The sequence below is a fragment of the Taudactylus pleione genome, unplaced genomic scaffold, assembly GCF_031769625.1.
Source record: "Taudactylus pleione unplaced genomic scaffold, aTauple2 ptg000296l, whole genome shotgun sequence".
NCBI lineage: Eukaryota > Metazoa > Chordata > Amphibia > Anura > Myobatrachidae > Taudactylus > Taudactylus pleione.
This window is the reverse complement of record NW_028284698.1, coordinates 5,660,522-5,687,766: the sequence shown is the minus strand read 5'-3', so window position 1 is coordinate 5,687,766 and position 27,245 is coordinate 5,660,522. Positions and strand designations below refer to the sequence as shown.

The window sequence follows — 27,245 nt, the reverse complement described above, 5'->3', positions numbered from 1 at the left end:
TGAATCAGGCCCATAATTTCACCATAAACTGGCCACGACCAGGTGCTCCTAGCAAGATTTCTGACAGAGGAGTGAAAATAACTATCAGAAGAGTTGTCCAAAAGCCAAGGACCACTTGTGGACAGCTTCAGAAAGACCTGGAATTAGCAGATACAATTGTTTCAAAGAAAACAATAAGTAATGCACTCAACTGGCATGGCCTATATGTACGCTGACCACGCAAGACTCCATTGCTGAAGAAAAAGCATGTTGAAGCTTGTTTAAAGTTTGCTGCACAACCTTTGGACAAGCCTGTGAAATACTGGGAGAATATAGTCTGGTCAGATTAAACCAAAATTGAACTCTTTGGATGCCATAATACACACCATGTTTGGAGGATAAATGGCACTGCACATCACCCCAAAAACACCATGCCAACTGTGAAGTTTGGAGATGGGAACATCATGGTGTGGCGCTGTTTTTCAGCATACGGTACTGGCATACTTCATGTGATTGAAGGAAGGATGAATCGAAAAATGTACTGAGACATTCTTGATAAAAATCTGCTGCCATCTACCAGTATGCTGAAGAAGATGAAACGAGGGTGGATATTTCAGCAAGACAATGATCCCAAACACACTGCCAAGGACAGTCTCAAATGGTTTCAGAGAAAGAAAATAAAGCTGCTAGAATGGCCCAGCCAGGGCCGGATTAAGGTCTGTGGGGGCCCCTGGGCAACAAACTTGTGGGGGCCCCTATATACCACCGTTTCTCGTCACCCTAAGATTTTTTATTCTTTCTATTCACCTTAATGCCCCTCTTGCAATGCCCACTGTAGAAGTGCCCCTTACGCAATGTCCCCAGTAATGGTCCCCCCATGCAGTGCTCCTTATGCAGTGCCCCCTGTAGTAGTCCTCCCTATGCAGTGCCCCTTGTAGTAGTCCTCCCTATGCAGTGCCCCCTGTAGTAGTGCCCCTTATGCAGTGCCCCCAGTATTGGTCTTCCCTACGCAGTGCCCCTTATTGCCCACAGTAGTGGTCCCCCCTATACAGTGCCCCCAGTAGTTGTCCCCCCTATGCATTGCCCTCAGTAGTAGTTCCCCCCTATGCATTGCCCCCAGTAGTAGTCCACCCCTATACAGTGCCCCCAGTAGTAATCTCCCCTATGCAATGTTCTTTATATAGTGCCCCCAGTAGTATTCCCCCGAAAACATTGCCCCCAGTAGTAGTAGTCCCCAATACAGTGCCCCCAGTAGTAGTCCCCCCCATGCTCTGCCCCCAGTAGTAGTCCCCCCCATACAGTGCCCCCAGTAGTTGTCCCCCATGCTCTGCCCCCAGTAGTAGTCCCTCCATGCTCTGCCCCCAGTAGTAGTTCCCCCCATACAGTGCCCCCAGTAGTAGTCCGACATGCTCTGCCCCCAGTAGTAGTCCCCCCCTATACAGTGCCCCCAGTAGTAGTCCCCCCATGGTCTGCCCCCAGTAGTAGTCCCCCCCATGCTCTGCCCCCAGTAGTAGTCCCCCCCTATACAATGCCCCCAGTAGTTGTCCCCCATGCTCTGCCCCCAGTAGTAGTCCCTCCATGCTCTGCCCCTCAGTAGTAGTCCCCCCCATACAGTGCCCCCAGTACTAGTCCCCCATGCTCTACCCCAGTAGTAGTCCCCCCTATACAGTGCCCCCTGTAGTAGTCCCCCATGCTCTGCCCCCAGTAGTACTCCCCCCTATACAGTGCTCCCAGTAGTAGTCCCCCCATGCTCTGCCCTAGTGGTAGTCCCCCCTATACAGTGCCCCCACTAGTAGTCTCCCATGCTCTGCCCCCCGTAGTAGTCCCCCAGTATACAGTGCCCCCAGTAGTAGCCCCCCATGCATTGCCCCTAGTAGCTCACGCGCCCTATACAGTGCCCTCATGAAGTGGCCTCCCTATACAGGGATGCCTGTAGCGCTCCCCCCTATGCAGTGACAGTGCTGCCCCACACGCACACAAAAAAAACAAAAAACTTACCTGAATCCCCGCTCCTGACGCGAGTCCCGGCTCTTCTGTTGCACAGATGGGAGAGACGTCAGCATCATGACGTCTCAACCCATCATCACCAGCTGCGGGGGGGGGGAGCCGGCTCCCTCAGCTGACGAAGCAGCCAATGAGAGTCTGTGTGACTCTCGTCGGCTGCTGTAACATACACACAGCTGCTGCCATCGGCTGTGTGTATGTCACTGTGTAGTGTGGCCGCGCTCACTGCGCAGTCTACACTACACTAGCGGAGGGGACACTAGCAGCGGGCGCAGACAGCGCATCGCTGCTAGTGGGGGCCCCTCCATGTGTGGGGGCCCAGGGACAACCGCCCCTGTCGCCCCTCCTTTAATCCGGCCCTGGGCCCAGCCAATCACCTGACTTGAATCCAATTGAAAATATATGGAAATAAATAAATATCAGAGTTCATAGAAGAGGCCAACTGAACCTTCAACATTTGAAGACTGTTTGTGTGGAAGAATGGGCCAAAATCACACCTGAGCAATGCATGCGACTAGTTTCTCCATACAGGAGGCATCTTGAAGCTGTCATTACCAACAAAGGTTTTTGTACAAAGTATTAAATACATTTCAGTAAGCGAGTTCAATACTTTTTCCCTGTGTCATTTCACATTATTACACATAACTTAATTTATGGACATCTAAGGTTTGATTACTGTGCATGTGTGGATTGCATGGCTTGTTGCTGACATCTGGTGAAAATTTCATTACAATGGCCCCATTACAAATATATTTATTGAGAAAAATGTTGATGTGTTCAATACTTATCTTACTCGCTGTATGTGTGTATATATACTATATATATATATATATATATATATATATATATTTGTGACAAGAACACTGGAATAGTGTGGGGGACCCCTATTTGGGAACAAACTTGGGGGTATAAGTTTGTTCCCAAATAGGGGTCCCCCAAGTGTTTGTGGCAGGTATATTTTTCCTAGGTTTCTGACCTACTTGTTTTAAAACCCCAGGAATATGATTGTGATTGTTATGATGAGAGCTTCTGGGCTTTGGTAAAAGCTAGTTAAGGCATACTTGCCTACCTTTCAGAATCTCTTCCCGGGAGGAGCCCGGGTAAGAGAAGCAACAGGGGGCCCATGGAGGTGGGGCCTAACGAATCGTGTCATTAAGCCCCGCCCCCTCGTGGCAAAACTGCCGCAATTGGGTGAAATTTACATAGGGGGCGGGGCCAAATGCTGTGATTCATTCAGAATCACACCTTAAGCCCCGCCCCCTTCACGGAGACCCGCGATCCCCGTGGGTATTCTCCTCATTCTGCCCACTTCACTAGGAAGTGGGCAGAATGCGGGAGAAATGCCTACCCTTCCGGGGGTGCGCGGGGGTTACCCGAAAAATTGGGAGCCTCCCGCGAAAACCGGGAGGGTAGGCATGTATGAGTTAAGGGTTCCTGGAGTTATGGAAGAAGAGTGAGAGTGGGCTCCATTCATTAGGCCTAGTTCTGGTCTTAGGGCCTTTAGCCTTAGTGGAGGCTAATTAGTGATTTCACCAGCATGTTAAAAGGCTGTCAGCCTGGTCATTATATCTCTCACTGCCTAGGGAGAGGGACTACAGAGTCTCTGTGAGTGAAAACCTGCTACTTGCTACAAGTGAACTTGACTTGTTTAAACTTCTTATGTTTTTGTAGTGTTAAGGGGGGCATCCACTACACGATTTTAGCAGGTGATTGAATGATAACGACGTCGTTATCGTTCAATCGTTTGAAAAATCGTTTAGAAATCGTGCAGTGTTTGGTCATTAACGATCAACGATGCGCGCTCCCGCTGGTCGTTTGATCATCTCGTCAGTCGACTGAACATGCAGGTCAATTTCACTGATTTATTAAAGATAGTTTGCAAATCGTTTACAAATCGTTTGCAAATCGTTCAGACTGAAAAATAAAATTTCAAGGGAAAAAATCAAGGGAAAATCGTTTAGAGATTGGACGGGGAGTAGATCGTCTAGTGGATGTGCCCCTTTAGTCAGGAACAACTTATGTTTAGTTAGTGCCAAACAGGCAAAGTATTTATTTTGATATTTTATTTTATTTTTCTCCTTAATAAAACTGGCTGAGGCCAGTTGCACCATAAACCTTGGACTTGTGTGATCTCTCGCTGCTGTGACCTACCATGTACCCCAGGAGATGGTACCTGTTCCCCTAGCACTGTTACAACACATGCAGATGTGCAGATGGGCACAAGTGCATACTTGCCCCTGTTGTGCATAAGTGTGCAATATAAATGTGCCCCACTAAATGAATAATGATTCATATCCCCAATAAAAGAATGCTGCCCACAACTTGCCAGGCACTCCCGGCAAGTAAAAGTTTTACATCAGGTATTACCATGCGTTTTCACTCTGAAAACTATAAGATGATAAATTATGCAGTTTGAGTCTTAAACTTACACCCAAAATGCGTCAGTTGCAAACTGCACAATAATCCACCGATTGGTAAAATTCCCACGTTAATGAAACTTATTACTAGATACAGATGTCTTATATAATGTTGAATGGATATAAACTAACTTGCTTCTGTGCATTGCTTCTCACAAAACAATAAATGTTATTATCTAGAAAATACGAATTTACAGCCATTCTATGGCCAATTAGCCATTGCTCAACAATCTATTGGTAAATGTCTTTTTTTTTTCTTGAGTAAAACATCATAATAAGACATTCCTGGAAAGAATTTAAAATAAAGGTATGTAACAAACTTCACATAGGGTGTTTTTAAATTTTGCAGTATTATTCCCAGTCCCAATAATCAGTGTACAAGTCTTTTGCGCAAACTCCCAGTGGCTCATTTTTGCCTGTTGGTTGACCAGAGCTTGGGCTGCAGCTACTCTGAGTTTCTTCATCATCCCACGAGGACACCTCTTCTTCCGGGGACTCTGAAACATCTTCTGCAAAGTACAAATCCCATTGTCTCTTTGGTTTCTCATCAGAATCACAACTCCTAGTCTTTTGCATCTTGCGTTTTGGCTTCCCGTTGTGTTGACTCTGCCAAGCATTTCTCTTGGGCAGGGGAGAATCACTTGAGCTGCTCTCATTTTCAGAGCTAGAGTATCCTTCCTTATTAAGTTTCTTCTCTTCCAAAAAGCAGGCTTGATTCTTTATCTTTGACCTTTTTCTTTTCCATGTTTTCTGTACCTTTGCCTCTGCCTCTATGTCTGTGTCGGACTCATATGTGTCAGAATCATACTGATTATGAAAACTGGGTTTTCCTCGGCAGGCTTGAGTCAGCTTACATCTTGAATGCTTTTTGAAACTCTGGCAATAGGATTTCAATAAATGACCCAGTAGATCTTTGTGGTGGCAAACCTGACTGCAGTCGGAAACATTGCAGTGTTTTATTTTTTTTAGCTGTTTAACATTTCTTTGCTTCCTAGATGTCCTCCTGATATTGGATTGTTTACCTGAAATTCCACTTAGCTCCTCGCTAAAGTATTCCGAAGTGCTACTTATTTCTTCCAAAACTTTTTTTAGTTCATCATTGGACTCTGAGCTTTCGCTATTCTCTTCATCATCCCATGTTTTTTTATATACCCGCTCATACTTTTTTACCAAACGAGGCCTTGGTCTTGTCATTGGAACCTCATGCTCACTGTCAACATAAAGTTTCTGAGGTTCACTAGCTTTTATTCTACAAACAGTTGACTCTTGTGGATTCTCCTCTGACTCTTCAATAGGTTCCTCCAATTTGCCACATTCATCTTCTGTTTCCTCCTCCAACTCTGGGATAAAGTTCATCTCTGCAAAGTGACCATTTAGAGTCTGTAGTTTTATTTGAAAGCTGTTTCCTTTCCAAAGAACCACTCTCTGGCGCCAAGGTTTATTTGAGCCCTCGTTTGTCTCCAAAAATAATCTTGCATACTCTGGGTTGCGGTAATAATTTAACAAATAGTTTATAAATTCATCAGTTTCATAGATTTTTTGTTTTTTGGAACATCTCTCATCAGAAACTTCTTGCGTATATGACATTTTGAAAATTGGATGTTGATCTTGATAATGCATCTTTGGAACTTGAATTTCTTCTGAATATCCAAGACAAGAGTCATCATCATAGCTGAAGTTCTGGTGACTTCTATCAGTGAATGAATCTATTCTTCGTTCATGTCTATGTGCCTGAGCATCTTCCCCAGATATTTTACTATCCAACTCATCTTCAGTGTTTATTTCATTCTCATGCTGACTGCTTTCTTCTTCCTCGGTGATCGGTAGAAACATAACATTACTGTTCTCTGAATATGTAGACACAGAATAGTCACTGAATTCTTCTGCAAATTCACAGTTCATTTGCTCCTCTTCAAGTCTGTTCACTTGTACCAGATCCTTTTGGAGACAAAGAATATGCTTATGTCAGTAGCATAGATATGCTAACAATATTTAAAGTTTAAACTAAACCCGTTGACGACAGCTATATTGTGGGCTGGGACAATATTCAGTCTATCAATGTATGAGGACCTAGTGACATCTCTTTATTCTACATGCAACAGTGATGTCACACGTTCTTAGTGTATTGACAGTTTGCATTTTTGTGGCTTCCTCCACTGTGAGTACGTGGACCGGTACAATTTTAACTATAGATATATAGTTTTGTGCAACATGGTTTATTATTGTTTATAAATCAGCGTAAGACGACAGTAATTTATCATAGGCATATAATGTTATTTTATATGTTTTTAATAAAACATGGCCACATAATGTACATCTTTTTTTTTTCTAAATATCTACAATTACCACTACAGCATAAACTATACATGCAGCACATGCTATATTGCTTATTGTATTTTATAATCATATAAAGTGTAACTAAACAGAACATGTAGAGAGCAGACACTAATTAATTACCTTTCCATAAATATCAGTTACCTTTAAGCAGAGGTGGAGTTGCAAGGAGCATTCACCCTCCTGAGGTCTCTCTTTGTTATATAGGGTCGAACCTGCATATCTTGCATTGGACTTAGAGGTCTACTGGGTGTGACAGCTTCTATTATACCTAGTAGATAGCTCTCAATTGTGTGCAGTGCCAACCATTCACTAATGAGTGGGTTGGAAGGAACGTGCAAAGCCTATGGGGCATATGTATCAAAGCTTGATGTGAGATAAAATTGTGACATATATATCACCAACCAATCAGCTTCTAACTTACTTTTTATAGGCTGTGTTTAAGAAATGATAGTTTGGAGCTGATTGGTTGGTGATATATATTTCACCATTTTATCTCACATCAAGCTTTGATACATATGCCCCTATGATTGGTAAATCTACCAATCAGAGTGCTGAGAGCTCTTTGCTGGACATATAGGCTTCCTGGAACTGCCAAGATTTTACTACAGTGCATGTAGTCAACGCAGGACAGCAGGATGGGTAAGTAGCCCTATTTGGGTCTGCATTGTGTCACCATCAAAGATATAGGTTCTGCATTGTATTGCTCCCAGATATTGAGAGGGGGGATGTCTCTGCTTTGTAAAGCAATTTGTAGAACCAAGTTTATGTCAGGCTTAAGAAGCTTGTATACTTACTCACCACATATAGGTGCTGATTCTGAGTTTGAAGCAAAGCAAAAAAGCAAGTAGCTTTGTATATGAAACAAAGCATGTTGCACTGCAAATACATTTTTTTTTTTTTTTTTTTTTGCTGGATACTTTTTCATGTAACCAATAAATACTGGACATCTTTATTTTTACACTGCAATTTATATTTGAGTTTGAACAGATCCCTCCCAAATCAAAATCACTGCCACACCCCCAGTGCCACATTGTTTAGCCAAGGTGCAAAGATTCTTGGGTTTTATTCTTTGTTTTACTCCCAACCATGAATCTGCTCCCTAAGTTTGTATATGCAAAACTTGCATTATCCTATTTGTTCACAATATAAAATGGGATGAAGTGTCATATACACAGTTTTTAATGAATGTGAGTTACACTTACCAAATACAAATTAAATTTAGTTAAATATCAAACAATTGTTTCCCCTTTAAAAATTTAAAGGAAAACTTATTTTTTGCAGCAGTTCTTTGCAAGGACTTTATATAATAAGAACTTAGAACATACTACTTAATTAAGAACTATCATGGGTTAATCTGCAATTAGCCAATAAGAACTGGCTAGCTAGTGCTGCTGATCATCAACAGTGAATAGAATTTCGCAAGCAAATATGTTAAAAAGCCAGCAAAGTTGGTACCAGGAAATGATAGGTCTGTGTTCCCGACACCTATAGTGGTTAAATTATTTGAAGAGATTTTGAGTAGACATGAGCGGTTTGGTTTTGGCTCGGATCTTCCCGGCAAGTTCGGATCTCAGAACTAGGCAAAGTGTCAGCCCCCAGTTCCCCTCCCCCCAATCAGAGTTCAGCTCCAATCTAGCTGCATTCAGAGCTGACGAGCAGGCACAGTAGCTTATTGTACACCTCTAAACAAGAACACAGCTGCATGCTCTGCACCACTGGGATGTCCTGTGTGATGTCTGCACCTCCCAGCATCAGTGAGGAGCATTAGGAGGCTGCGGCATCGGACGGGAAAGAAGTTTCTGGTCCTGAAGTAAAGGATGATCTGTAAACGGAACCGCGGTGCCAGCTGTAAAGGTGATCTGTGGTCAGAGTCACAGAGAGCTCTGCAACTACAGTCTGCACAGCAGAAAAGTCCTGTATAATGGAATACAGTCAAAATGCAGACGGCCGTGAGACCGTCTGTCTAAATACCTGCGTGTAAATAACGTTGCGGGACTAAAGACAGGTGTCTTCCTGAACAAAGGTAAGCCAAGCAGTGTTAGCGCTTAGCTGCGGGGGATGGGGGGGGGGGTTAGGTTTAGGCACCCCCAGGGGGACTTAGGGTTAGGCACCACCCTGGGAGGGTTAGGTTTAGGGTGCGGGGAGGGGGGTTAGGTTTAGACACCCCTACGGGGAGGTTAGGTTTAAGCACCACCCCGGGAGGGTTAGGTTTAGGGTGCGGGGAGGAGGGTTAGGTATAGGCACTCACGGGGGGAGGTTAGGGTTAGGCACCAATAAACCAATACCAAGAAACATACAGGGGACAAAGGGGCATTGGTTACAGATGTAGGAATAACAGACTCGTCACCAGCATAGGAAAGTATTTTTACTGTAACTGTGGATAAACTGTTGGGATTGACTGATCCTGGGAATTACTAAAATTGCTTTGGGGGTCAGGAAGGGTCTTCCCCTCTGTGAGGCTAATTGGTAACTTCCACACTAGGAGTTTTGTTTTGAATTTTCTTTATAAATGGAATTTATCAAAGGTTAAACTATATGGACATATTTTTTTCAACTATACTAATTATGTAACTATGGGTCTGATTCAGAGCCGGACGCTATTTGCGCTCGCTCGTTCAGAAAAAGGGGCCGGATATTTAAATAGAGCGCTCGCTCTTTGCGGTCTGTTGACGCCTCTATGTCTGAGCGAGCAAACGAAATATGCGCTCGCTATTTTGTAAAGACGCCCCCTGGCCGTTCGCATCATACGTCATCTCCGCTATTTATTAGATTAATCGAGTACATCGAAAAGGCGTCTGAACTGCTCGCAGTGCTTGTGGTTGGATTTTCCTACCGCAATCATGCAAACAGTTCAGGCTAAGAGACAACCAAGTGACGTGGCCGATGACGCTGCTTTGTTAATTATGCACTCCCATTAAACGCCCGTTTTGACCGTTTGGCATGCCTGCGTTCGGATCTCCACTCCCCGTTTTCAAGCACCTTCCCCTGTTACCACCCACAAACGCCTCATCCTGTCACTCAAATTAGCAGGCACTCGCTATTTTGCGAACACACGATTTCCGACCACACTGACTGGTTGGCGCATGCACATTACGACCCGTACGCATGCGCAGATGTGCGAACATCGCTCGGAGCGAACGAGCGGCCGCTTACGAGCGGCTCTGAATCAGGCCCAATATCTTTTATTTGTTTGTTTTTTTAGATATAACCTACTTGGCCTAATGCCCATTTAATTATTTTCCAAGCACTGTATGAAGTAGACTGTAAGGAGTAGTTATTCCATATGTTTTTATTTTTTAACCTATTTTTTAGAGGTGACAGACATTTTGCAGACATTTAAAATGCATAATGCCACAAGCACCTGTAGTGATTATTTAGTGAAGCTGTGCAGAGAACTGTTCAATACTTCTGGACAACACTTACATTTACTTTGTCCAGGATAATGGTGAGAAGCTTGATTGATTCAAGTCGTCTCTGAGCAAGGAGCAGTTTCCGGTCCTCCCATTCTTGTGTGTCCTCCACTGCTTCTTCTGGGCAGGCTTCTTGCTCCTGCACCACATTCTCCTGACTTTGTTTCTGCCTCTGAAGTTTCCGTTTCAGCCTGGCCCTCCTCTTCCTTGCTCTAGCCTTTCTCTCCAGGGCTTTTCTTTTTCTGGGTGAGAAAACAATCATCAGGTTACCCTTTACTTACAGCAGATATCTCAAAATTACAGCAAGGAAAATAAATGGGATAACCTACTGCATCATATGATCATAAACATAACTTATTTATCAACTGCTCACTGATGCCTTTAAGACTTTACCTCATGCATACATGCCTACTCTCCCGGAAGTCACGGGAGGCTCCTGATTTTTCAGGTAACCACCCGCACACCTTTGGTAGAGTAGGCACTTCTCCCGCAGTCCTGTCCACTTCCTAGCGAAGTAGGAAGACTGGGGGAGAATTTCCAGGGCAATCATGTATTCCCATGTAGGGGACGGGCTTAATTATGCGATTCTTAATGAAGCTGACCATCTAGCTCCACCCTCCCTCCCCCACATCGCCACCCACCTGCTTCTCCTACCCGGGCTTCTCCCGGGGAGGAAAAGACAAAAGTCGGCAATTATGTAATCATGGGCGTAGCTGTAGTGGGTGCAGAGAGTGCCACTGCTATGGGGCCCAAGGGCTTAGGGGGGCCCACCTCTGGGGCCTGACTGCACCCAAATCATAAAGTGGTCTACTAGGTTCCTGGTATTGCCCTCTAAGCACTGTTTGGCATAATGTGAACTGGGGGCACGGTGTGTCATGTGTACTGGTGGCAGTACAATGTGGTATTTTGTTAATTTGGGGCACTATAATATGGCATAATATGAACTGGGTGCATTGTATGGTATAATGTGAACTAGGGCACTGCTATGAGGAATAACATGGCTAGGGGTAGGGGCCCCTTCAAAATGTTGCTATTGGGTCCACAAAGTTATTGCTACGCCCCTGCTCATAATGTAGATAACAGTTCACAATTGGCAACTGCTATTTTGTGTTAAACTGAACACCCTGAAGTACACCTTAAACATCTTGGGCGGAATGTATCAACTCTAAAAATGCGGTCAAACCTCATAAAATGCAGTTTTTGGGGGTTTGACTGCATTTTCCATGTGCACTTCGCTTTCTGGAGCTTGGGCTTAGGTGGTCTTGTCTAATAGAACCTATGGGCTTCTTTTCGGGAGACCTCCTCGAGAGTGATTATATAGGTATTGGAAACCCCCCCCCCTTCCCCCACAGCATTATCTTTTTGTATGCAGCCCTATGAAGCTGAGAACAAAAATCTGCAAATCCAGAGGTACTGTAAGTGCGGCATATAGCCGCACATACTCGCAGGGATGATAACGTTGCTGCTAATAGGATTGAGACCTTTTTCTGTTATTACCCCATTCTTGTCTTATTACTGTTTTGTTCACAATTGTAAAGCACAACATGCTGCCGTTATATAAATAATTGTTAAGTTACCATTCACTACATAGATGGAACTGAAAAGCAATAGTTCCATGCAGACTGCTGGCCAGACTGGTGTACTGGGCTTTGATGCTGTACTGTACTTTATAGGGTTCATGTAGAGTCTGATATATGTTAATTTTTGTGTGTAAGATACACATTTTCGTACAGCACATATAAAAGTACATATATAGCCATTTCAGGTATTTTTTTCAGTATGGGGGAGGGCCAAAGGAGATGCCAAAATGTTCCAGAGGTGTCTCCATACTTTGTACAGTTCCAAATTTATATAACCGTGTAGAGGTGAGGAACACTCATGCAGTTGAATTAGTTGAAATGTACCTGGATATAGATGTGCATGCACTGCTCATTGCAATTTGCCATTCTTTATCCTGATGCAATAGCAGGTAACGAAAGAACAGAGGACTTGATGTGTCAACAGTGGCGGTTCTAGGGGCGGGCTAACAGGGCCGTCGCCCGGAGTACCGGCCACTGAGTCCCCAGGAGAAAAAAATAAAATCCTAGAAAAAAAAAACAATGCCGGTCCCCCCCCCCATTAGCCGCCGCAGGGAGGCTTCATTTGTTGGGCGCCCGCTGATATTTGTTATCAGCAGGCACCCGCCTCCCTCCCTGCAGCAGCAGCCGAAAACCGGAGCTCACTCCTGAGCTCCGGCTTCCGGCAGAGAGCACTATGGGAGGGATGTCGTGATGTCATGACGTCCCTCCCATAGATCTGAGGAGCCGGAGCTCACACCTGAGCTCCGGCTCCCACAGAGAGCACTATGGGAGGGATGTCGTGACATCCCTCCCATAGATCCGTGGTGGAGCCACGGTCGGACCAGACAGCAGCGGACGGAGGAGCGGGGCTTAAGGTAAGTATTGTGTTTGTTTTTTAATTGTATTTTTTTTTCAGAAGCACCAGCACTGGGGGCATGGCTTTAGGGGGGATTTCTATAGGGGGCATTACTACTGGGGGCATGGCTATAGGGGGACATTACTACTAGGGGCATGACTATAAGAGGGCATTACCACTGGGGGCATTACAACAGTGGACACTACTAATGGGGGCATTAATATAGGGGGCAGTACTACTGGAGGCACTACAATAGGGGGCATTATTACAATGGACACTACTAATGGGGGCATTAATATAGGGGGCATTACTACTGGAGGCACTACAATAGGGGGCATTACTACAATGGACACTACTAATGGGGGCATTAATATAGGGGGCATTACTACTGGAGGCACTACTACAGTGGACTCTACTAATGGGGGCATTACTAATGGTGGCATTAATATAGGGGGCATTTTATTGGAGGCACTACTATAGGGGGCATTACTAATGGAGGCATTATTACTGGGGGCACTACTAATGGGGCATTACTACTGGAGGCACATCTATAGGGAGCACTACTAATGGGGGCATTACAACTGTGGGCACTACTATAGGGGCATTACTACTTTGGCCACTACTATAGGGGGCATTCCTCCTGTGGCCACTACTGTAGGGGGCATTACTGGGGGCACTACTAATGTGGGCATTACAACTGTGGGCACTATTATAGAGGCATTACTACTGTGGGCACTACTATAGGGGGCATTACTACTGGGGGCACTACTAATGTGGGCATTATAACTGTGGGCACTATTATAGAGGCATTACTACTGTGGGCACTACTATAGGGGACATTACCAATGGAGGCACTACTACTGGGAGCATTACCACTGTGGGCACTAGTATTGAGGGCACTGCATGGGGGGCACCACTTGGGGGGCCATTGTGTAAGGGGCATCACTGCTGTGGGCATTGTATAAGGGGTATTACTACTGTGGGCATTGTATTAGGGGCACTACTACTGTGGACCTTGTGTATAAGGGGCACTAATTTGGGCATTGTGTAAAAGGTGCACCACTGTGTCTCATAACATGAATAAGTGACTACTGTGTGGCATAACTTGAATTGGGGATAATGTTTTATAAAGGGCATTACAGCGTGTGGCATAATGTATTATACAGTGCATTACTGCGTGTGGCGTAATGTGTTATAGAGGTTATTACTGCGTATGGCATAATGTATTATACAGGGCATTACTGCATTACTGCATTACTGGCATAATGTGTTATAAAGGCCGTTGCTGCGTGTGGCATAATGTGTTATAAAGGGCATTACTGCATGTGGCATAATGTGTCATAAAGGGCATTACTGCATGTGGCATAATGTGTTATAAAGGCCATTACTGCGTGTGGCGTAATGTGTTATAAAGAGCATTACTGCATGTGCCATAATGTGTTATACAGGGCATTACTGCATGTGGCATAATGTGTTATAAAGGGCATTACTGCATGTGGCATAATGTGTTATAAAGGGCATTACTGTGTAAGACATACTGTGTAAGGTGCATTACTGCACATGGCAATTATTCGCCATGAGGGGAGAGCTTGGGGGAAGCCCAGCACCTTCGTAAGTGCTGGGCATGCCCCACAGTGTGATGAATTGGCGGTGTTCCGCAAGGACACGCCCCCTTTCTGGAACGGCATCTAAAGAAAGTGTTTTTTTTTGTGGGGGCAACTGGGAACTTTCGCCCTGAGCTCCGCAATGTCTAGAACCGGCCCTGTGTATCAAGCAGTGAAAAGAGTGGAGGAGTGACCAGTGGAGATGTTGCCCATAGCAACCAGTTTCTACCTACCATTTTATAGAATGTTACTTGATAAATAACTACAAGTAGATAGATAGATAGATAGATAGATAGATAGATAGATAGATAGATAGATAGATAGATAGAATAACATTATCTTATTTGTGCACAACATAATAATGAAAATTTGTTTTTATTCCATTATTAGGTCATGTACAAATAGGGTGATAACAGTTCTCTATTAAATCCGAAAAACATTTGGCTAAAGCTTGAAAACCTTACGCTTCTGTCAGGCATTCACACCCAAACACAATGCTATGCTAGGTGTTTTTATACCACTTTCACACAGAAGCCGAGGCTTGGACCCAGGTCTTTCCCGGGTTTTTGAACCCAGGTTACAGCTCCTACCACTCTTTCAGATGAAACTGTCGGGTCATTTGGACCTGGGAAATTGCCAGCTCAACACGGGTCCAGTCTCTGGGCCTGATTCAGAGCCAGACGCTCTGACCAGAGCGCTCGCTCTGAATCAGGGCCCTCCTCCATGAAAATGGAGCGGCCTCCTGGCCGCTCGCATAGCTGTGGGTGACCACCCACAGCATATGCGAGCGGCCAAAAAGATGGTTGCGATGGTCTTGACCATCGCGACCATCGGACTTGCGATGGAGACCCTGCGGTAGGGTCTCCCTGCCACAAGCCCTGGAGTGATTTTGGCTCTATCAGAGCCAAAATCACTCCCACTGACATCACTAGTGATGTCAGTGGGGCCGGCTTCAGACGGCAGGCGTTCCCATGGGAACGCCTCCGTCTGGCAGGCACGCCCCCGGCACGCCCACCAAAGGGGGCGTGCTGTCAATCAACATCGACAGCACGCCCCCTTTGGTGCGAGACCCGGAGCGATGGTGAGCCCGTCGCTCGCCGGGTCTCGCGCATGCGCACGACGGAGCTCCCTCCGTCGTGCGCATGCACAGTGGGGAACATCGACCCGCTTGCGAGCGTACTGCCGAGTGGGTCTGAATGATCCCCTCTGTGTGAAAGGGTCCACCCGTGTCGCGACCATGGTTGAAGTCCCGGCAATTTTGACACGAGTGGACCCTTTCATGCAGAGAAAGGACCCAGGCCCTGATTCAGAGCCGGACCATTGGGCTTGTGACGAGACCCTGCGGTAGGGTCTCGCTGCCACAAGCCCTGGAGTGCTTTTGGCTCTATCAGAGCCAAAAGCACTCCCACTGACATCACTAGTGATGTCAGTGGGGCCGGCTCCAGACGGTAGGCGTTCCCATGGGAACGCCTCCGTCTGGGCAGCCACACCCCCGGCACGCCCACCAAAGGGGGCGTGCTGTCAATCACCATCGACAGCACGCCCCCTTTGGTGCGAGACCCATAACGACGGCTTGGCCGTTGTTATTCGGGTCTCGCGCATGCGCACGACGGAGCCGCCTCCGTCGTGCGCATGCGCACTTGGGCAACATCGACCCGCTTGCGAGCGCTCAGCGCTCGCGAGCGGGTCTGAATCAGGCCCCCAGGTTGAGCCGGCTTGCCCGGCAATTTCTGTGGTCCAAATCTCTGTGTGAAAGTGGTAATACAGAAGCAATTGCGCTTTTTTTCCCCCTATGTTTGCCAAAAGCGGATATACCTCCATACGTCCAACGGAGTAATTATTGCACCACCCCTGACTTGCAGATATATAATACTGACCCATCTGAACATTACAGTAGATGGGTTTAAAGTAAACCTAAATTAAAACAGTACAAGTGAGAGATGAAGTGGTATATTTACTAAAGGTCGATTTTAATCGATTTAAAATCAATCTGGTGCTTCTGGGGCTAAATCACACATTTACTAATACTTACAAACCAAATAAAACATTGGCCCTCATTCAGACCCGGACGCAAGTGGCCGTTCGTACGTTCGGCGTACGTAAAAAAATATGTACATTCAAGCACTCGCTCGTATTTTCGAACGCAGCCAAACATCCTCCCCAAACTCAACCGACCCCTCCTCTAACTAACGAGCGTGCCAAATAGCGAGCGTACATCCCCAAAATGGCTTGAAGGGAACCCACGCACAAGTACATCCCGGAAGTGGGACTGTCAGATTTCGATTAACTGCTCGTTTATTCTGCCTACCTCCCTCAATCGTATCATGGCAATCAATATATCAATTAGCTTAATTGTTTTTTTTTTTTAACACAATGCAATAAACTTTAATCTTGTCCGTGTTTGTGTTTACCCGCAGAATACGTATGGCTTAAACATTCGCTTTTATTTGTCAAAATACATGTTAGCCCCAATTAAACAATTGTTCTATTTGTTTTTCTCCCCGCATATTTCCCGGGGTTCATTTCTTTATTTAAATTTGCTTACGCATGTCACTGCATCAAGCCTATCCTAACTCTCAAGAGATTTGTGGCCCTGTCGAACACATGACTCATACACTAACCAATAGAATTGGTCCTGTTAATTACCCAAATACATTAGCCAATCAAAATTATTTTTGGCTCTTTATTAAAAATGATTTTTAACAAATACACCATTGCCATCATGAGAGCCTCGGCATTCACCAGGCGCGAGCTGCTGGTGCTAACGGAGGTGATGGATAGGCGGATCACCAGCCAGCCTCCACCCATCACCAATCGCGAAAAGCGTTCCGCATATGCGGAGGTACGTGTCCGCCTGCGCTCCTTCGGCTCACGCTGCCAGATCGGGCAGCTGGAGCGCAGGTGGTCGGACCTGCAACGGCGGACGCCCCGCTTGCTGGCATGCTTTCGCATGCAGATCGCTGAAAGTAAGTTTTAGGGACTGTGGTTTTCATGTTTATCTTTGTGGCCCTAACTGCGTGTGCATGTTTTCATGTATGTCCTATTTATTCATTGTACTCATATCTGCATGGCGATGTTTTCATGTATGTCCTATTTATTCATTGTACTCATATCTGCATGGCGATGTTTTCATGTATGTCATATTTATTCATTGTACTCATATCTGCATGGCCATGTTTTCATGTATGTCATATTTATTCCTTGTACTCATATCTGCATGGCCATGTTTTCATGTATGTCCTATTTATTCATTGTACTCATATCTGCATGGCCATGTTTTTCGTTTTTTTGTGTCATAAAATAGTGTTTTTCTCGGATTTTGGTTGAAACTAACCCCAATTTGTTTCACATCTTTTAGGGGCACAGCGAAGACTACGGCGTCATCGTCATCCAAGACGGCGCTCACGCCCACTCTCCCCAACCCCCAGCCAACCCTCCACAACCCCAAATTCCCCTATTTCCCACTCCTCCCCAGCCTGCCAAGACCCTGTGGCGGATACTTCGGGGCTCCTTCCCCTCCATCCCAATTCCCCCTCTCCTCCAACCACCCCTCTTCGAACTACCCCCTCCCCGGAATCAGAAATCACCCCGCCCAGATCGTTGGGGAATGGAGGCACCTCCGAGGAGGACGAGGGAGTGCCTTCTGGAGCTGCCGTTTTTTCGAACGGTATGTTTTTGATTTTGTTTTTTTTCCGCCACAAACTGTTTGTATGTAATCATGTGTCGTTCCCTTTTTTTGTGTTTTTTGGTAGACTTTTGGGGAATTTTCGGGTTGCCTTTACCTGTTACTGCTGATTTCACATATCACACCTGTCGGAATCTGTTTTTTGGACTTGTATTTTTGGGCTACACCATTTTGGGGGGCTGGGTTTTAATGGTGTAATTATGCTTGGTTTCAAAATATTTTCATTTTTGGTTTGTTTGTTTTGGCTTGCTTTTTAATGTGGTTTCATTATTGATGTATTAATCCCCACACTTTTCTAACCCACAGAGGAACAGAGGCGTAGGGCTGAATTAGCTGGCTGTGTGGGCCGTATGCGGGAACATATCATCGGTCTGCTGGTGGTCCTTGACCATATGTCGGTCCTCCTTAGGGACTAGTTTTTTTTGTTTTTTTGCTAAATGTAAATAAAATAATATTTTCAACTTAACGTTCTGTCTCATTCGTTGTTTCATAATCAAAGATTGTTTACACTGACATAAGTAGACTCTTACAGCAAGGATTTGCAATTTTTGTCACTAAGATTGTGTGTTGTATTTTTAAGGAAAACAGGCACAAGAAACACCTAACAGTAACAATCTCATTTCCCTTTTTTGGTGTAGTCAAAATTAGATATTACTACATTTTACAGGTTCCTATTTGGGGTGCAAGCTGCTCAGGCCGATATTACGAAGCCAACTGATTGTACAGGATTCCTTTGGGTGTTGGTTTGGACCCAGAAAACATATTACATTTTAGCTCAACTTGCGTCATTACTGGATTACCCCTTAGGCAAATGTAACGTGTGTGAACCTGGTTACACTTGCTTGTATCGTTCAAAAAAAGGTACAAAATTACACTCTCAAGACATTTATTCACAACATAACTCCAAAATCAAAGTGGTCACTCACAAACAAAACACACAGTGATAATCATAAATACAACACATACCAAAAACTGAAAAAAAACACACAACAAATCAAGAACTGGTCGACGAAGGACCATGCCAACATGATTCCACAAATATGGCGTTGCAATATGGGTTCCATAATATATTCCCAAAGTTTCCACATAAAGGTTTTTTAAGGGTAGCAGGAAGTAGTCATCGTTGGAGTGCCAAAGATTATGGAAAAAAACAGAAGATGGAGAAAAAAAAAACAATTAATTAGATGTTCTCAAACAAACCGTACCACATTTAGTATAAACACTGTTGTTTTGACAATAATTACCTAAAATATCTGGCCACCACATCATCGCGTATGGCCCCCCCACATACTGACCTCCGACCAACCTCGGGGGGGCCATCCTCAGGTAAGGCATCCTCTGGCTGGATTGGGACACCACTCCTTATGGCGATGTTGTGAAATATCCCACACAGGACCACAATTTTCGAAACCATATCCGGCAAATACATGAGCTCGCCACCAGAGCGGTGGAGGCATCTGAATCGGCCTTTTAAAAGGCCGATACAGCGCTCCACCACTTGCCTGGTGGCTGTAAGTGCAGCATTAACTCACTTTGTGGCCCTGGTGTGGGAGCCAAATAAGGAGTGAGCAGCCAGGGCGTGCAAGGGTAGCCACTGTCTCCTGTGAAAAAGAATAGACAACATCAGGATCACTCTGTATGAAGCTTAACATTGTTATGTACTAAAGGTCTCCACTTAACCAGAAGCCACGCATCACCAGCTTGTAGGTTGGTTAATTTGTGCCATATCCCTGATTGCCGGATGACGAATGAGTCATGTGCACTTCCTGGTAATTTTGCATTCAGGGACTGGATCTGGAGGGAGGCATCACATACCACCATTACATTCAGGGAGTGATAGTGTTTCCAGTTTCGAAATATGGCCTCCAGCCGTGCTGGAGGCTGAAGTGGTATGTGAGTACCATCCACAACCCCTATGATGTGTGGGAAGCCAGCTATTTGGTAAAAATTGGCCTTGGCCACACTAAGGGCACCCATATCCAAAGGCATTTTAATAAAATGATGGAGGTGCTTGAAAAGTGCCTCCATCACTGCCCTCAGGCAAGATTTGAATGTAAGGCTTTTTAACCCCCCCAAAAAAAATAAATATAACTTAGCTTGATGATACCATCCATTGATGCTTACATGCCGGGGTATTGTCATGATACGTGCAAACTGGAAATAATCACAATATAAAAAGACATAATTTTATGCTGGGCATTTCTGTTTCAAAATTTTGTGCAAGACAAAACATAAAAGGGGAGAAACACACATTTGCCCAAAGAGCAAATCGACATTGCGCACACTACGTCAAATTGGGGCCAAATGTAAGCAACAAATGCTAAAGGGAAAACCCAAACAATTTAACGGGATGAATAAGCATTTAAAAATGCGCTAATTAGTTTGCAAATACAAGTCACAATAGAAACTGATAAAAATGCGCTTATTAGTTCGCAAATACAAGTCACAATAGAAACTGATAAAAATGCGCTAATTAGTTCGCAAATACAAGTTAAAAAATACGCAGCTTCCAAAAAAACACATTTTATAAACATTTCTGACTAAGAAAAACAAAGGTTACAAGTGTAAGGCCACACAAAGTTGCGTCAAGACAAACATGAACATTTACAAAACAATTAAAAAAATGAACTTACCAAGAGATAATATATAAGATTCCGGATCAAAAGGTCTTTGGGGCAGAGCCAAAAAAAAACCTAAGAGAGATGAAATTACGCAAAAAAAAGTTAGAAAATTCAGAAAAAGAAGGAGACACAAATTGAACCAAAGTTAGACTTCCAAAAACTTACCAAAACAAGAAACGCCAAAAAGAAAACCAACAGAAAAAATGTGCACGGAAAAACAAAATGCAAATATAGCAAAAAAAAACTACTCCCACCAACGCAAACTCCAAAACCCGCCAACAATCAACTCCGAACAACGTAACCTCCAACAATCCAAAAACGCCACCTCGACTCGAGACGCCCCAAGCCATAAATAGTGTTTAGTTTCCCGCACAAATTAAGGAGGGATCATAGGAACGCACAATCAATGATGCGGCCGAAAAATAAGGACGCATGTATAAATACGTCACGAGCCAAACCAAACATTCTGGTGTATTTCTTGTTTTGAGCTCAGACATGGCTACAGACCAGGGAATCAATGGGCAACAGTCTGGCGGTAAGTATTTCAGGCATTTTGAAACAATGATTAATTAGAAACATAATATAGTGCAAGTTGTGAAGTTTACAATTCTCAACATTTAAACAAATAGGTGAGGAGGATGACATGGAAGAGGCTGCCGGGCCCAGTATTCCGGGCAAAGCTGGCAAAAAGAAAAGGCAGCCACAATTCACAAGAAAGGAGATGGAGGTTTTGATTCAGAAGTGTGTGGACATCCTGCCACAGGCAGACAGGAATATGAGTGCAAGCCAGAAGTGGAGAATGTGGGAGGAGGTAGCCGTTGCTGTCAATAGGGTGGGTGATTATATCCGTCTAGCCCGGGATGTCAAACGGCGGTAAGTAAACACTTGACCCCCCCTAAAACCAAAACCCATTTAAAACAAATGGATAATGGTTCCAATTTCACCCACAGATGGGCCGACTTCAAATATCGCCTGAAGCAAAAACTGGCGGACAGGGCTAGGCATGCAAGGGGGACAGGTGGGGGTCCCACCCCTGTGTCATTGGAGTTGAATGATTTAGAAGAACTGGCACAGGGGTGTGTGCAGCCTGTGGAGGTGTTTGGCGTGTCCAACATGGATACGGACATGCCAGACTTTGCGGCTCCTCATGTTGTCCAAGGTAAATATTGTGATGTCACCAACTCTGAAATGTTATTGTGCCAATATGTAGATTCTAATGTGAGTCTTTTCTCATTTTTCCAACAGAGACACAGGCGGATGAGTCTGCTCCAGAGGGGAGCCTTGGCCGCAGAATTTCTGCTGGCTCTGCAGGGGAGGAACCAGTACATCCGGCTGAGGACCCTGCAGAAGCCAGTCCAGGGCAATCCCCCTCGCAGGCAGTGTCCCTCTCACAGAACTCAATTTTAAATCGGATTTCCATACGGAGATTCTGCAGAGGATGGACGCCAGTCTGGTACGGGTGGCTGAGGCCCTGGAGCAAAATGCTGCGGCCAACGTGACCATTGGTCAGGCCCTGGTGGAAAATACCAGGGCCAACATCCGCATCGCCAATGCCCTGGAGCAGCTCGTTCACCAGCACATGGTGGAGCCGACCTCCCTTCCTGCCGGAACATCAGGATCCTCCACCTCTGGCACAACATCAGCCAATCCTCCAAATGTGCCTAGCCCTGTGCCTAGTCCAGAGGCCACAACATCTGCCTCTGGACAGGCCAGCCCGATGACATCCCGGACCCAGTCTGGCGCCCTCCCTCCCCCAGCCAAACGGGGGAAAAAACGTTGACAGCATTGGCTACTTTTCCCACACTCCTTCTGTGCTTGCCTCATATTCCTTTCTGGCCAAAACTTCCCTCTCCTTTCTTGTGAATTGTTTTTAATTTTTTGCTTTACGTTTACAAAAAATTTTATGTTTGCACAATTATTAAATATTGTGGAATGAACACTGCAAAAAATGTTTGTGTAAAATATGTGCATGATTTTTTTTTTAGATAGCAATAAATTTACATAAAATGTACGACTTTGTATTCTGACATTATTGTCAAAATGGGTTACATTTAATCAGGGCCCACAAGGCAACAACGTTCAACAACAACATTTTACATGGAAAAAAAAAAGGGCTCTTTAAGGAACGTTTAAAAATTTACCTAAGGATGCAAATTCACCTGGCAAAAACAAAATGGACAAAAAAACCTAAACATAATGACATTATTGTTACAATAGTCCAAAAACCAAAAATTGAGCCCAAAATAAACCCCCACAAATGTACGCAAATTGATTGTGTAATCCTGACATTAGCAGCTATGATTTCCACCTGCGTTCGGTTTTGTGCTAACCCAAAAAACTGATTTCCAAACACATACCAAGCCAGTTTTCAATCCAACACTAATTGATTTTCTGACAAGCCGTCATTAATCGATGCAACATCGTGGAGTGCCGGGACGGAGGAGAAGGCCATCGCCAATGTGGTCGAGTAATCCAGACCCTAAGCTGTGAGAGCATTTTGAAGGGAAAGAGGATCATCCAGTGACGTATGAGTTGGTACGAACACATTTGACGTTCGCATTTGTTAATGTATGTACGCCCCAAAAACGCCTCGCCACGCCTGCGTTTTTCCATCTCCTCCCCCGTCAACACCCAAAAACGCCCTGTTCTGTCAATCACATTTGACATGTCACTTCCTGTACGCTATTTGACGAACGAGACAAAAAAAACTCGCAATCTGCCGTACGCACATGCGCAGTGTAACACCGACGCATGCGCGGTTAGTCAACATCGGAACGCAACGAGCGTACTGCTGTTAACGAACGGCTCTGAATCAGGGCCATTGTCTGTTAGCAAATGTGTGATTTAGCCCCAGAAACACGATGTTGATCGATTTTAAATCAATTCAAATTGACCTTTAGTAAATATACCCCATAGTCTCTGAACCCAACTTTATGTTCAACATTCACTTTCAATTAAGAAATTATAATTTTAGTACAATAAAGTAACTAAAATGGTTTGTTTATGTATTTAACCGCTTCATAGCTGGAGGTAGTTTGCATCATACATGATAACCATGCAAAATTAAATATTTCATTTTGGATGGAACAGCCCCCGTGCTGTGTCCCTGCTTCTCAGGATGCCCTCCCCTCAGGAGCTGCACCCACCCCCACACATCTTACACTGTGTAGGGTAAATAGGAAGCAGGTAGTGGACAGGATGTCAGAGGTAGTGCTGCTTATGATGTTAACGGCTGCTGCTCCTCTGTCTCAGTGACGGCGCTAAACTACCACCGTATGACATGGAGGATCAATGGCTAGCAGCATCATAGAACAAGATATAAACCACGCCGGGCTGTGATACGCTCAATGTTTTTGTCTAATGGTAGCATCTGTACTCCACCCTAGTCATCCAGCTCAGCCTGTCTGAAACAGTTCCAGCTGGTCCAGATATTCTTGAATGTCCAGTGAATACAAAGTACATGAGCTAGGGGCAATGACACCCACTTGGCCTGCTTGAAGACTAACCAAGCACATTTTATAAATTTTTTGATAAAAGATATGGCTTTCATTTGATAGCACACTGTATTAGCCTAAATATATTTACATTTCAAGGGAATGTGAACAATTGTAAAAAAAAATACCCCTGACATTTTCTTGAATTTTTTTGCACTTTTGTGTAATTAGTGTTATGCACCAATTCTACCAATTATTCAGATACATGTACTTTTCTTAAAGTATGATGTAATGACGTCAGGAGCAATGACATGGCTTTCTTCTTATCACCTTTTCCTCCCCATAGGACACCTACATAATACTCCAATAAGATTTGGTTATTTTTAGGAGCAACACATCCAAAGTAAACTGGATGTAAAGGTGCTTACACACTAGGCAATATTTTACACCATCCGCCCGATACTGACGCATCGGAACGAGAGATTGTGTAAAATGTGTCCTAATCGTGAGTGTCACGCTGCCGATGGTTGTACCCGCTGGTCGTACATCGCATCTTCAGCTCTTGCCTGCTGCAGGCAAGATCTGACAATCTCAGTCACGATGCACTGGAAATAGTTAGGATGCACGATAGATCCTGGGTCAATTTGGACAGTTTTTAACACCAAATCGTGGGCTTCTCCCCTCTTATATTTTCATCCACTCCTCACTCCCCACTAGGGCACCTATCACTTGGCTGCTTACGCCCTGCTGCTTATTTGAGTCTTATGATGGCTAATGCAGCAATGTATATAAACCATGTCCTTGTCCTGCTTTGTATTGTGCTGTAAGTCACTGATTTCTTGTTCACTTATTTATGTACTTTGTAAGGCGCTGTGGAAACTTGTGGCACCATATAAATAAAGGATAATAATAATAATATATGGAATATATATATGTAATATATGTATGTATGGAATAATTCACTTTACTACTGTAAATTATATGGATATTAGAAGTGATTGAGGATTTATTTGATCACTTGTGTATTATAAAGATATAATTTAATGGACCTTCATATATTGTGGATTACAGTATTATTTTCATCCTACCTTTCTGCTTCCTCTTCTTTCTCTTGTTTTCTCTGCTGTTCCAGCTCCTGTAGTTTAAGGCGCTCAGCAGACCGCTTGTTTACCGCCTCCTCACTAAAGTGGTTGGTTGTATCAACAGATATCTATTTAAACAGTTTGAAAAAACAAATAAAAATTGCAAAGTAACACCCAAGTAGCACCCTAAAAGAAGAAAATAATACTGTTATTTAGGGCTACTGTACATCTTTCTCAAAAAAGCATAATAACTGCACAATGCTATTGAATAAATCCCCATGTTAAGTAACAAACTGCCAATGTATTGTAAAGGTCCCCATGGTGTTTTCCTGCCTTTGAAGATTTTATTTCTACAAAAGTGTAAACATATTTTAGCTTTCATAAGAAACCCTTAAGAACAATGACAGCTTATCAAGAAGGTGATGGCTCCATTTCTGCTGAAAAAGAAAACAAAAAACTTCTAATCAGTGTTTCCACTTTTGTTTTTGTTTTTTCCTGGTTTGCAGCAGCCTGTTTGCGGGGAAATCTGCAATGTTAAGGTATAGTGTTTTCACTTTCAGATTCTATTTCTTGGTCGGATAGAATTTATTTTTCAGTTTTACATTTTACGTTGTCTGTAGTTAGTTTTGTTAGCTCTTCTGTTATGTACTTACCACATCATTTTAAGTACACAATTTTACAGGGAATTTGACCAGGAAAACCAGAGAAAAAACAGGTACAGACCAGGAAATCTGACAGTTTTAAAGTGGAAACCCTACTTCTAATGTGCTTCCTATCTTTGCTTTTGGAGTGCATCAAATTGGGCACATACAGGTACAAATGGATAATGATGGCTCAAATGCCACCATCACTGAAATGGACAGATGTAGCTATAACTTGTTAATAATTGTGCCATTGCTGGGTTTAGCACCAGTTTGCTATCTGTGCATCTATGATAAACCTGGTCTATCTTACTGTCTGGTGCAAGAGTGCCCAAGAATCCATTGACCATGATTCAGTCACTGCACAACACAGGCACTTAATTTTATATCAACTTTCCCGCCCAACTTATCTCTGAATAGTCATGCAGAGAGAATGCAGACTTTGCTGTACTGCACCTGTGGTTTGTAAAGTACCCCATTTTTTTACCCATGTTATTACAATATTTTACCTTTATATCACATGCCAGAGATTTTCCATCCTCCGCAGTGAATATGAGCTTCATTCCTTGCAATGAACAGATTGCATCTAAGGTATTTGCTTGGCTCTCATATTGGAGGAAAGCATGGAAGGGCTGCAGGATACCGCCAGTCAGTGGGCTTCCACCAGTCTCTTCTCTGTATGGATCAAGCATGGGAATGTCAATGTTAGCAATATTTCCATATTTTTCAAAAGTGTTCCTCACAACCTCCTCACTTGGCTTTTCTGCATTTAAGCCCAGAATTGAAAACCACTTACATGGCAATCCCTCCAAGTGAATACAAGGTGGAAACATATTATTCCCTGTGATGACCTCAGAATCTCCCACCATTTGCGACAGTAAATCCATAGTATTTTCATTAGCAGGAAATTCAGGAGGAGCCTCAGTGACCTCTACGCTTAGCGGTTTGGTCATGTAGCTTATTAAAAGGGTTTGCCCATTAAGTTTTTCCCAAAAAATGTGAGATAGGCATTTAGTATCTGTTTCACCTTCAATTCGGATAAACTCCCTTGTGCTTCTCGAAACCCTGAGAGAACTGAAATAGTCCGGAGCAACCAAATTCTTCAATTGTTCCAGAATGTCCCAATTTGATATTGGTCTGAATTGATCTGTTTCTTCTGGAAGGATGACAGAAATTATTAACTTTGTCTTTGGTTTGAGATACAGGCGGTAAGCAGAATTTAATTCCACAACTTCAGAGTCATCGTATACCGGAGTTGCAATCATTGTGTTCAGTCAATCTGCAATACAAGAGTAACCACTATATTATTAAACAGTTCTAATCATCTAAACATAAAATACAACTTGGGAGAGTTTAAAAGTATTAAAAAAAAAAAAAAAAATTAAAAAGTAGCAAGAATTATATTAAATGCTTCCATTTTTTCCAGTTGTATTAAAATTGTAACAATTCCATTGTATAACCTGAAATGGTACAAAGACAAGTACAGAGCTGCTAGAAAATAGAAACAAAGACATTTAGGTTAGAAAAAGGACTTTTTCAGGGAACAAATAATGGGTGCAATGAAAAAAAGTTTTGCCTGGGCAATGAAGCACCACTAGTAGACTACTGAGGATTGT

The 27,245-nt window shown here is 43.9% G+C and overlaps 1 protein-coding gene across 1 annotated transcript; it reads right to left on the bottom strand.

Moving 5' to 3' along the window:
- Positions 1 to 4,721: 4,721 nt before the first annotated feature.
- On the bottom strand, positions 4,722 to 26,897 carry LOC148511674 (A-kinase anchor protein 17B-like). Its single transcript, XM_088482895.1, has 4 exons — positions 26,139 to 26,897; positions 24,995 to 25,116; positions 10,161 to 10,389; positions 4,722 to 6,338 (listed from the first exon to the last, which is right to left on the bottom strand). Exons 1-4 carry the CDS (start codon positions 26,892 to 26,894, stop codon positions 4,752 to 4,754), a joined length of 2,694 nt encoding a protein of 897 aa, XP_088339021.1. The 5' UTR covers positions 26,895 to 26,897; the 3' UTR covers positions 4,722 to 4,751.
- Positions 26,898 to 27,245: the final 348 nt, after the last annotated feature.